Below are 10,864 nucleotides of genomic sequence, written 5' to 3'. Positions count from 1 at the left end.
GCCCCCTAGCGCAGCCGTCGGGGAGCAATGCCCACCCCGGGCTCGCAGGTCCCGCCAGCCGCCCGCGCGCAAGGGGGCGTCCCCGCCGTCGGGGCCCGGAGCATGTCGCGCGGCTCCTCGCGCCCTGGCCGCCCACGATTCCCGGACTCCCGGCTCCGCGCCCGCTGTGCTCTCGGCACCCTCGGCTCGAGGTGGCTGCAGCAGGGGCTCCCGTTTCGGCTGCGGGTCGGCTCCGGCTCGGGCTCCGTTGGGCACCAGATCCCCGCAGCTACCTCCGTCTGTCGGGGAGAAGCGGCAGCCTCCCTCCCTCCCTCCGGCGCCCGCAGCCAGCACCGGGGTAACCATGGAGACGGGGCACACCCAGGCAGGGCTGCCTCCTTAAAGGGACAGGCCTCCTGCCGAGGGATCCCCCCCCCCCCCCCGCTCGGGACCTCGCGGGGGCAGGGGAAGCGGCGCCCTCCCTCCCTACCCGCGCCACGCAGGTCGCCCGGGCCACTCCGAGCCGCCCCGCCCGCCCCTCGGAGAACGACGGGCAAGCGCCTGGTCCCGCTCGGGCAGACTCAGCCGCAGGGGCGAGGCGTCTTTCTCTGCAGCATGGGGGTTCTCAGAGAGCCTGGCAGCCTCTCCTCCCCCGGAGGGACCTGAGGAGAGCTCAGGCGGGGGATGAGCGGGGGGTGCGTGGTTTAGAAGATTTCCCATAAGAAAAATGTAATGGGAAAGGGGGCTGGGCCAGCAGGTGGAGGTGGTGAAGACCGGTGGTTGGCGGAGGTTGGGGCAGGGGAAGTCTAAAAGGAGATTTGGGGGAGGGGGTCTAAACCCAGCTTTTTGGCATCCAAGCCTTTCTTAGCCTCAGCTTGACCCTCCAGGGAATGGATCGATCCGTCACTAAGCGACGCCGCTGCTGGCTGGAGCTGCCAGGAAATTGGAGGGTGGGTAGTCCTGGAAATAAGGTTTAGACGCTCTCCGTGTGTGCCCGGGAGGTGGAGGGGTGGGGAGTGGAAATGAGGTGTGTGGGGATGGGGGCGCCCCAGATCCTTTGTCTTTCCCCTGTGTTTCTCTCTGTCCCCCTTTGCCGCTCCCAGGCTGCGCTGAAGGGTCAGGTTGCAAATACAGGGTACAGTAGATGTCAGACGCTGGGGGAAACTTCCTAACCGTGCGCTAGTGGGTCTTTGCGGGCGGGGAATGAGAGGACCGAGTCTCCGCTGCCCCAGCGCCTTTAGTCTTAGAGAACTAGGCTCTGCGCTGAAGGGGGAGCGGGGGCTGCAGGGACCCCCACCTCCAGTGAGGGGGTGGGGAGGAGGAGCCGGCGGGCGGTGCGGAGCCGGGCACTGGGCGGCAGTCTCTCACTGGTCTCCAGCGCTGCGTCGGTCCCACCAGCCTCGCGCTGCCAGCGCCGCTCCTCCTCCCTCCCACGATTTGCCAGAGAGCGCGGCTACCGCCCGCGCCCAGAGGAACCGCCGTGGCCAAAACAGCAATTTGTTCCCGAGCGAGTGATGCGGAAGGCTCAGCGCCCCCACCCCTCTAGGAGACACAACCGTAGTCAGCAGCATCGGAAAGGAAGGAGTGTCCCCCGCTCCACCCACCCCTCATCTGTGACAAGGGCCAAAGCCCCCGGCACCTGTATTAAAATGAGCTGGTGCTTGGGCAGGAAGAAGAGGAAGCGTCCCTCTCCCCCAGTCCTCTGAATCCTGGAATCCCGCTCCCAGGAAGCACGACCCTAAGGAGGCTGCAGATCTTGCTTCCGACCCCGACCTCCCACCCTCTCACATGGGTCCAGGGCTGCACAGTAATCCCTCCCCCAAGGCTCCTCTTTGCCCCTCCAGGCGATGTTCAAGCACACTGCTGAGGGGCGGGTGCAGTTTAGGAATCGGCTCACTTTGAGAGAAAGGATGGGGCTATGGTGGAAAGCACCCAACTTGAGAACCAGGCTACTTACCCAGGTTCGAATATAGTTCTGCCACTTGCTGTTGTGATTTTCCTTGCGTGACTCAATTTTCTTCTCTGTGAAACGGGGACAATAACTACATCAGAGGGTTGTTAGGATTAAAAGATTAAAGGATCTAGAACAGTGTGTGACATTTGCAGCATGTAAACATTATTCTCTGATTTTGAATCTTATAGGAGTCCCGTGAAATATGCAGAGTAGATGCTACTTACTGTCCATCTCACAAATGAGTAAACAGAGGCAGAGATAAAGGAGAGACTTGCTCAAGGTAACCAAGGTGGTAAATGGCTAAGGTTCCAACCCTGACACACTCCCAACCCCAGGTCCAGAGTCTACCTCACTCCAGCATAGCTGTCTCCCACTGTGAGGACTCAGGAACAACCCCAGGCTAGCTGTGTGGCGCTCACAAGGACTGGTGTTCTGGGGTTGTGCATCAGATCCAGATGATCCTCCCGTGGAAGCCCAAGTGTTCAGACTTTGTCTTCAAGCTCATCCGCCTGTGCTGGTTTTGAACATCAAGCCAAACCAGATGCTTTGGGTCAGGGTGAGCAGGCGGTAGACAGAATACGTGGGGTGTCCCAAAGAATTACCATAGCTGAGATCGACTTGGTGCCAAAGCACTGTGCTAAGTGCTTTCCTTGGATTATCCGGTTAATCTTTACCATAACTGTGAGGTAGTCACTGTTATAATTGCCAATTTACAGGTGAAAACATTGAGGCAGAGAGGTTAAGATGCACTGTCTCCTCCAGAAGCTCCAGGCACAATGCCTGTGTCACTGTTTTTGTGCCCTGGTCCCCATTTCCGGGAGAAGAAAATATACTAACGTTTATTGAATGCTATGATCACTCTTCTTATCACAGAATGAAACAGCAATGTTTTGGGCTTTAAACCCCTTCCCCCATTGCCCTTCAAAGAATTTGTGTGAAAGTGTGTATGGGGTAGAGATGCAGCCACTGTCCCTTTGCTTTGGCCTGGCCTGATTTAAGGTGCCTTTTCCGCCTAGATGAGTGTCTAGATCTCAACCCACTTCACTCTTTCACTTTACCTAGTCCCTCAGGTCTTCCTGCCAGACCTGGCTTATAGTGAATTCCTTGCCTCCTCCTTCCACCCACAGAACCCCCGCACCCACCCCCCATGTGTGCACACACACGCATACACACACACACGCACGCACGCACGGGGCAGGGGCCCACATTTAGGAGACAGTAAGGTGGGGGTCGGGAGGAGTTGAGAAGACAACAGGGCACGGCAGGGTGTGTGGGGGGAGGTTAGGGACCACTGGGCTCCTCACTACAATCTCCTCTTCCTCGCCCCTTTCCCCAGTTCTTGACTCACTGGCCTCAGTGGGGAGTCACAGGGAAGGGAAGGTTGAGGAGGAGCCCTGTTCAGAGATAGCTCAGAGCCACTGTCAACAAGGAGGAACTCAGGAGGCTGCGTTTTGGAGCTGCCGTGGGAGGCCTGTGGGAGTGTTATCTACAAAAGGAACAAGGAGAGAGAGGAGGGAAGAGCAAAGCGAGGAAAAAACCGCTCAAGACACAAAAGATGGAAAAAGCCCCCCTGCCAAGTGCAGGTGGAGTCAGTTGCTGTGTGCAGCCGCTGAGAACAGGTGGCTGTCGAGGAACAGAGTTCAGGGCCCCTCCCCTCTCCTCTCCTCTTCCTACTCTCTCCACCCTCATTTCCGGAGGTCCCCAGGTCTGTCTCTCCTTCTCAGGCTGTGTGGTGTGGTGGGGAAATCTTAGGCTTTCAAGTCAAACTAGTCTAGGTTTCAATTCTAGCTCTGCCACTGAGTGACCTTGGGCAGGGATGGGGGACGGGCGCTAATCTCGAAGAGCATTAGTTTCTTCATTTGTGAAATGATCCTTTCTCAGAGGATTGTGGAGAGAGTGAGATGAGCTTAGTAAGTGGTTGTGGTTGTTATTGAAAGTCCCCCTGAGCACTTGTCCTGCCCCTGGGTGCTGGGACCACAGAAATGAGCTCAGCATGAAACCTCGCTGAAATTCCCCATTCCCACCAAAACAAACACAAAATCTTGGAACACTCTGAGGCCTCCAGTACTTGGCCGCCCCTCAGCTGTCTCATTCTAAGCCATCCCTTTTCTTTTAGTGGAGGATCCTAGTGTGAGGAAACCACAATAACCTTTCTAAAAGGGAATCCTGGATAAGCTGTTGTATATCGCATGGCTAGTTACGTGGAAGAAAGAGATCTGAACCGGGAGTTAACTAGGTTGACAGCAGTTTGCTACCGTGCCACAATGCTGGGGTGCCTTGTCCTATCCTTCAGTAAACAGCCTATTAAAAGGGGACGGTATGGTCATTTTGATGAGTGCCCACTGTGAACAGCCACCGGACTTCAGGCCATGGGGACACACTGCAGTCGACTGCTGGCCCCGCCTGCCGGAAGGGCAGTTTATCATCAGTCCTGCCGGCAGTCAGCAAGGGAGTGAGTCTGAGAAATCTTCTCAGTCTCTCAACCTGCGTGTTCTAGCAGCACCAGAAAACAGGTTTGTCTGAAATCTAGTTCCAGAGAAAGCCTAACTGGGTTAAGTTGAAGAGAGACATAAAAAGGAGACCTGACTTTTCCCTGGGGAATCAGAGTGGGTGGTATTTGTTCCTGCTGTTTTGACGGCTGTGAAGGGGCGGGTGGGCTGGAGAACAGTTTTGCTGGTGGTGGTGATGGTGGGTGAGTTTCCTCACCCAGAAAAATCTTCAGATAGCGGTTCCCCTTGGTAGGGAGTCACAGACTAGTAACAAAACTCCCTCAGCGCCTGTATGGAAATGACGTTCCCTGGCTCTCCTCGGACTCTGCCACAGCCTTGCTCCCTGTTTGCCCATGTTGGTGCCATCAGCATCTGGCCTGTGTCACCCAAAGAGCTCAGAAACGGGGGTGGGAGGGTGGGGGGTGGCTTCCTGACAGTTGTCAGGACAAGGGGGCACAGAGCTCACCACGCTGGGGGGATATGCACTCAGGGGAGAAAAGCTACAGAAGGAATAGGGTGACTGAAATATTATTTTTTTCATTTTTGGTTAATTTCTGATTTTATTTTTTTGGTTATTTTTGGTTTTATTTATTTATTTATTTTTTGGTTAATTAGGTCTGTAAGGCTGGAGATCAGGGAGGTCTTTCATGCACTTTTTGACAGGGCACGAGAGACAGAAAAGTAAAGGAGTTATGGTGAGTGAACGTTTAACTAGTCACAGGTTAGCTTGGACACCAGGGTACTGTTCTCAGCGCCTGCTTGATACCTACCTTACCACTCCATGAAGTAGTTACCAGTCTCCACTTCCCAGTTCAAGAAGAGGTTCAAAGATGTTACGTTATTTGCCCAAGGTTAGTTGGTCACATAGCTACCAAGTTGTGAAGCCAGAATTAAAAGCCAAGTATCGGTCTCAAAAGTCCAGGGTCTTTCTACTCTACCACACTGCCCAGCCACCCGACACTGCTTCCGAGAGTTTAAGAGCTCTAGTTCCTTCACCTGCAAAGTGGTTGAGGAAAGAGCTGGAACCATTTATCTTTGCCTCAGAACTCAGCACAGTGCCTGGCACCCAGCAGGTGCCTCAATGTTTGAAGCAAAGAATGTGCGCAGGTGGCTAAAGCCACCAGAAGTCCAGCTGGGCTGACTTTACAGTATGATGTTCTGGCTACCAGCGTTACGGTCTGGTACTCTGAACTGGTTAAAAGAGTGACAAAACAGCTCCTTGTATCAGTTGCTGACCTCCAAACATGTACCATTTTGGATAGCCATTTCTTCCATTTAAGTGTGCTTCTGTATGCATATAATCGTCTCCAGGTGGGATAAGGTGGGATGAACCCTGTAGATCAGGCAAGACAAACCCTCATTTTGTTAGGTCAAATGGCAGAATTTCCAACGGCAACAAGCCATTACTCTACTGACCTTCTCCAAAGAGGTTCACAGATTGATAACCATGTGTCCTGGCTTTTCTAGGCCACTCCCAACCTAAAGTAGTTTATCCTGTTGTTCCCCACACATACCTTCATACTCACAAGACTGTACCCTGGTTTGGGATTCTGAAATACGAGGTCACCCTGTCTATAAACCACTGAGCAAATGCCTGATCACCGCTGGTATAGTTCTAGTTCAAGCACAGGCCCTTCGAGCAGTGCTTCTCCATTTTACTCACAGACGACAGCGAGGCTCTTTCATGCAATACTATTACCTTGTACTCTTTGATCTGTATGTGTCAGTTGCCCCAACTAGTTTATCAGCCCCACAAAGGGCTGTGTTTTAGTTATCTTTATCTCTCCTTAGCTTCCAGCTCAGCAACTGTACAAAGCACTCCCAAACACTGTTGGTGAGAATCCATGCATCTTTTAAGAGTACTTTACCAATAACTGTATGATCCAACAATTCCACTCCTAGGAATTTATCCTAAAGATACACTCTCACATGTAATGAATGATGTATGTATTATATTGATGAAATATGCTCATTTCATCAATACTTATAATAGCCAAAAACTGAAAATCATCATTAGGGACTGATAAAACTAATTATGATAAATTTATACAATGGGATACTATGCAGCCATAGAAAGAACAAAGTACATTTATGTATACTGACATGGAAAGAGGTCTAAGCAGCATACATTCTTCTAATATATGTATATAAATACAGAAAATCTCTGGAGGGATACATAAGAAACTTAACAGTGGTTGCCTCTGGGGAGGGAATAAATAGTCCAGAGCGGGATGGAGGCTTATTTTTCATCATATATCCTTTTGAATTTTTTTTTTTAAACCATTTACATATTTTGATTTTTCTTAAAACCAAACAAAAACTAGTTATAAAAAGTGAGGACAAGTTAAAAAAAAGCAAATTGCTTAGGAATACGCATAATATGATTTCCATATATGTAAAAGAAAGAAAAAACATATTTGTATGTTTGGATTCAGAAAATTTGTGAAAAGATAAACAAGAAACTTATCAGTGATTTCTTGTAAGCAGTGGGACAAGGTAGGGAAGTATTTTTCACTTTCACATCATGTATCCTTTTGTACCTTTAAAAAAATTAGCCTGTATCACTTTTTTAAAAAGTGAATTTAAAAAACTGCCTCAAATAAGGGGCCTACGGAATATCTGATGTTCCTAATGAGGCCACGCTAATTTAAATTTTCTCTCTCAAGTGGCACATAACTGACAAAGGTAAACCTGAAGTTTCAATCTTATCTCTTAGGCTGGGAAAGGACAGGACATTGATCTCTAAGAGGAAATGGAAAGGGAAGGAGAAATGATGGTTAGGAAGGATGTCTCTGAACGCACAGCAGGAACTGCCCAGGGTACACAGCCTCCCTCCTCTTGGAAGGAAGAGATGCTGCGGGGAGCAAAGAATGAGCTGCACAGTTCAAACTTCAGATAAACCTCACTTCTCTCCACTGAAGAAAGTCAAATGGCAAATTTAGGAGAATATCTACAACGTGAGATCCTAAATGAATTATGGTTTAGACATATCTAAAAAAAGGATTGTAGAATGCATATAGTATGCTCCCTTTTTTGTAAAAAACAAAACAAAAAATTAAAAGCCTATATATTGGGCTTCCCTGGTGGCGCAGTGGTTGGGAGTCCGCCTGCCAAGGCAGGGGACACAGGTTCAAGCCCCGGTCTGGGAAGATCCTACATGCCGCGGAGCAACTAAGCCCGTGCGCCACAGCTACTGAGCCTGCGCTCTAGAGCCCGCGAGCCACAACTGAGCCCACGTGCCACAACTACTGAAGCCCACACACCTAGAGGCCGTGCTCCACAACAAGAGAAGCCTCCGCAGTGAGAAGCCTGCGCACAAGGAAGACCCAACACAGCCAAAAATAAAATAAATTTATTTTAAAAAAAGCCTACATATCTATGTGTATAAGCACATATATGCTTTGAAAAGGTTTATAAGGATATATGCCAAATTATTAACAGTTATTACCCCTGAGGAACAGAATGGAAAAGTGGAAAAGTAACTTTTTCCTTTTACATTTCTGTATTATTTGATATTTTAAATGCTACTTTTGTAATTAAAAACAATGTGTAAAAAAAAAAAACTTCATAATTTTCAAACTTTTTGTGGTCATAGAAAAAAGTCTTCAAATATTTTTCTATAAGGAGATTTCAACTTCAACTTCAAGGCAGTTTTGACAAACATGTGGCTTCCCATCTGTTTAGGTGGTTAAATACAGTCTTGCCTGGATACGGGCATAGACCTCATAATCCTTCAAGGCCACTTCAATCTCTGGATTTCCTATAAAGTGTAGGTAAGCAATTAATCAGAAAAGCAGGGCTTTTTCCTGATACCAGCAGGCTGATGGTGATGTTGGATAAATTCCCCCAAATGAGGTGGCCAGCCCCTTAGAAAATGGCTTCCTAGTACTCCTTGACTATTGTTTTCTTTACTGAAAGACACACACACACACACACACTCTTTTTCTCTCTTTCTCTCTCAATCTGTGCAACCAACCTGAACCCCGGCAGCTCATCTTCAGCCAAAGAGCTAGGGGAAGCCCTGAGGCAGCTAAGTTCTGCACCACTGCCACTTATAGCCTGGGCTTCAGCCTTGGGAGAACAAATGCTGGGGAAGAAAAAGCTCAGCTGTTATTAAATCGTAGAGGCTGGGGTGGGTGTGGCGTTCTGGCACCAGCACCACCTGCTACACGCAGGAACCCCATTACATTGTGACATCCACTACTCCTGTGAAGGGACAGGCAGTGGAAGACAGGGGTGTGGACAGAACCTTTGGCTGCCTGGGTGAGCTGCTGGCAGCTGCGGGTTTTCTGACTGGTAGGCTCTCCTCCGGAAAGTCACCATTCCCTCTCCTACAGACCTTTTCCCAAGAGGAACCGCTGCATCTGCTCATCCTGGCTTTTACATTTAATTTGGTTCTGAAGGTAAGCAGTGGACAAATGACTTAGGAATTGGACACCCTCATTTAAGCCCCGAACAAGCTGTTCGAGTGACTTCTACCCCATGAGGCCCAAAGAAAAACAGATAATGAAATGAAGTCACTTCCTGCTGTGAAACAAACGTGGGAACGTTTATGCAGTTGTTTTTATTTATTCAACTCTAAAGATTGACAGAGGCAATTTTTTGACGGTTAACACCTTAGATTAACACTAATTATATTGCTATAAATTTGGTTCAGGGTCAGAATAGGAATCAGGAAAGAGGGAGAACAACAACAAAAATCTTCAAACACTGAAACAAAGAAATACTTTTTTTTCCTTTCATTAAATGCTACTTTCCCATAGACTTCCCTAGACTGGTTTGCAGTCTAAGGTAATAGGAAACAAGGCTTGGGCATTTGGAAGAAACTGCAGGTTAAGCTACGGTGCCAAGCAAGAGACTGAAACCCCGATCTGAGTGTCAACCTCAGGCACGTTCTGGGAGCACAGGCAGATTCTCAAATGCTTCCTAGTGTTCCTTCCTTTTCACCAATTCAGTTTCCCCTTCTCTGGCTAATCCAGGACAGTACCCAACCCCCTCACTGCCTCTCTTGGTCATGTTGTTGTTTACAGGGAACCTGACTGGCACGTGTGGCTTCTGCTTAGACTGGAAAGGCCGCAAGACCAGCTGCTTGATCCATCTCCTCCTGAAAGCCGGGACAGTAGGGGTTGCTGAGGAGGGCCTCTTCAGGCCCCTGAAAGGCCTGGAGCACTGCGAAGAACACTGCTTACCCTTGGGAAACCTGGCAACAGGTGCCGGTGATTCCTGGTGGAAATGACCAGTCAGAATCAATCCATATCACTGGGAAAGGTCAAGGGAAAAAACAGCTTCCCTTCCAAAAAAAAAAATGGTAAAGCGGAAACGAGGAGAGAAGAAACCAAAATATTTAGAATGGCATCAAAAGTGAATGCGCAAACTTCTTTTTGTTATTAAATCTAACTACAAGTTTCCTAAAGTCCAGTTACCAAGTTGAACTGTGTGGGATAGAAGAGACAGGCCAGCTGGAACTTCCCTCAAGACTTCACGGCTTCAGGCTGAGAGGTCCTGGGTTTGCGCTGGGGGAGCCCCTTTTTGAATGAGGGCTTGGGTGGGCTGGGCTCCATGCTGGCTCCAATCCCGTCGGTCCCTGCAGAGTGAGCCTGGCCCCGTTCACCAGTGGTTCCTGGCGCCTGGGATGGAGCACTCTGGTACCTGGAACCAGATGAATACCATGAGCTGTTTCTGTAACGACCCCCGCTGTCATGTCGCCCTTGGTTCGTGGGGTCATTGGACTTCGGGCCTTGTGGCCTGTAGCCTTGGCCTCCTCGTCTGTTCCCCGGCAATACCTAAGGATAAAAGAAGACAATGTTCAGAGTACTGTGGCATCAGGGCACCCCGTTTGTTCCAGTTCAGTTTATTTAGGAGTATTCCGAAAGCCTAAGAGCGGTATCCCAGGCTTGGGACTCAGTTCTCTCTTAAGACTCACAGAGTTTGATCAGCCAATCCAATCTAGACACTAATCAGAATTAATAAATCTTTCACTATTTACCCCCTGCCTTTGCCTTTCACCCCTAGGCTCTTCTCCACTGAAGAGCTTTTCTTTAGCTGGGCAGAAAAGGAAGAAAGAGCATCCTCTGAAGTTGTTACAAGCCCTCAGTTGGGCAGGTATCTTATCACGTGTCTGAATTTTGTAGATCATAAGCCATTTGTAAAGATAATGAACATCTGGAATAATAAAATAAACATCACTATGATCTACTCTGCTATATATCATGAACCACAGATTAAATCACGCTGCTGTGACATTTAACACACCTTTCACATTACAACCCAGAAAGCTTACGGCGTAGGATTTTATTTTTGTCCTCCAATTCCAATGTAATACCAGTCTGAAGAATTACTGACAGCACTGCCTTGGACTGCTCTTATGTATCTCCTTCAAACCAAGGAAAAGAAACTGTGGATTATGCTTCAACTTTCTAGTGTTCACTCCCGCCCTGCCAGG

General features: G+C 49.1%; 1 protein-coding gene across 5 annotated transcripts in view; it reads right to left on the bottom strand.

Moving 5' to 3' along the window:
- Positions 1 to 8,967: 8,967 nt before the first annotated feature.
- The window catches only part of SPATS2 (spermatogenesis associated serine rich 2), a 140,238-nt gene continuing 138,341 nt past the window's right edge, over positions 8,968 to 10,864 (bottom strand). For all 5 annotated transcript variants that reach the window (XM_082352438.1, XM_082352442.1, XM_082352440.1 and 2 more), the window contains one exon: positions 8,968 to 10,205. In XM_082352438.1, coding sequence (XP_082208564.1) covers positions 9,894 to 10,205 — 312 coding nt within the window. In that variant the 3' untranslated portion in view covers positions 8,968 to 9,893. The remainder of the gene's footprint in view (positions 10,206 to 10,864) is intronic.

The sequence above is a fragment of the Balaenoptera borealis genome (genome assembly GCF_965194805.1).
Source record: "Balaenoptera borealis genome assembly, chromosome: 13".
NCBI lineage: Eukaryota > Metazoa > Chordata > Mammalia > Artiodactyla > Balaenopteridae > Balaenoptera > Balaenoptera borealis.
Note: the sequence above shows the minus strand (reverse complement) of the source record. Positions and strands in the feature narration are given on the sequence as shown.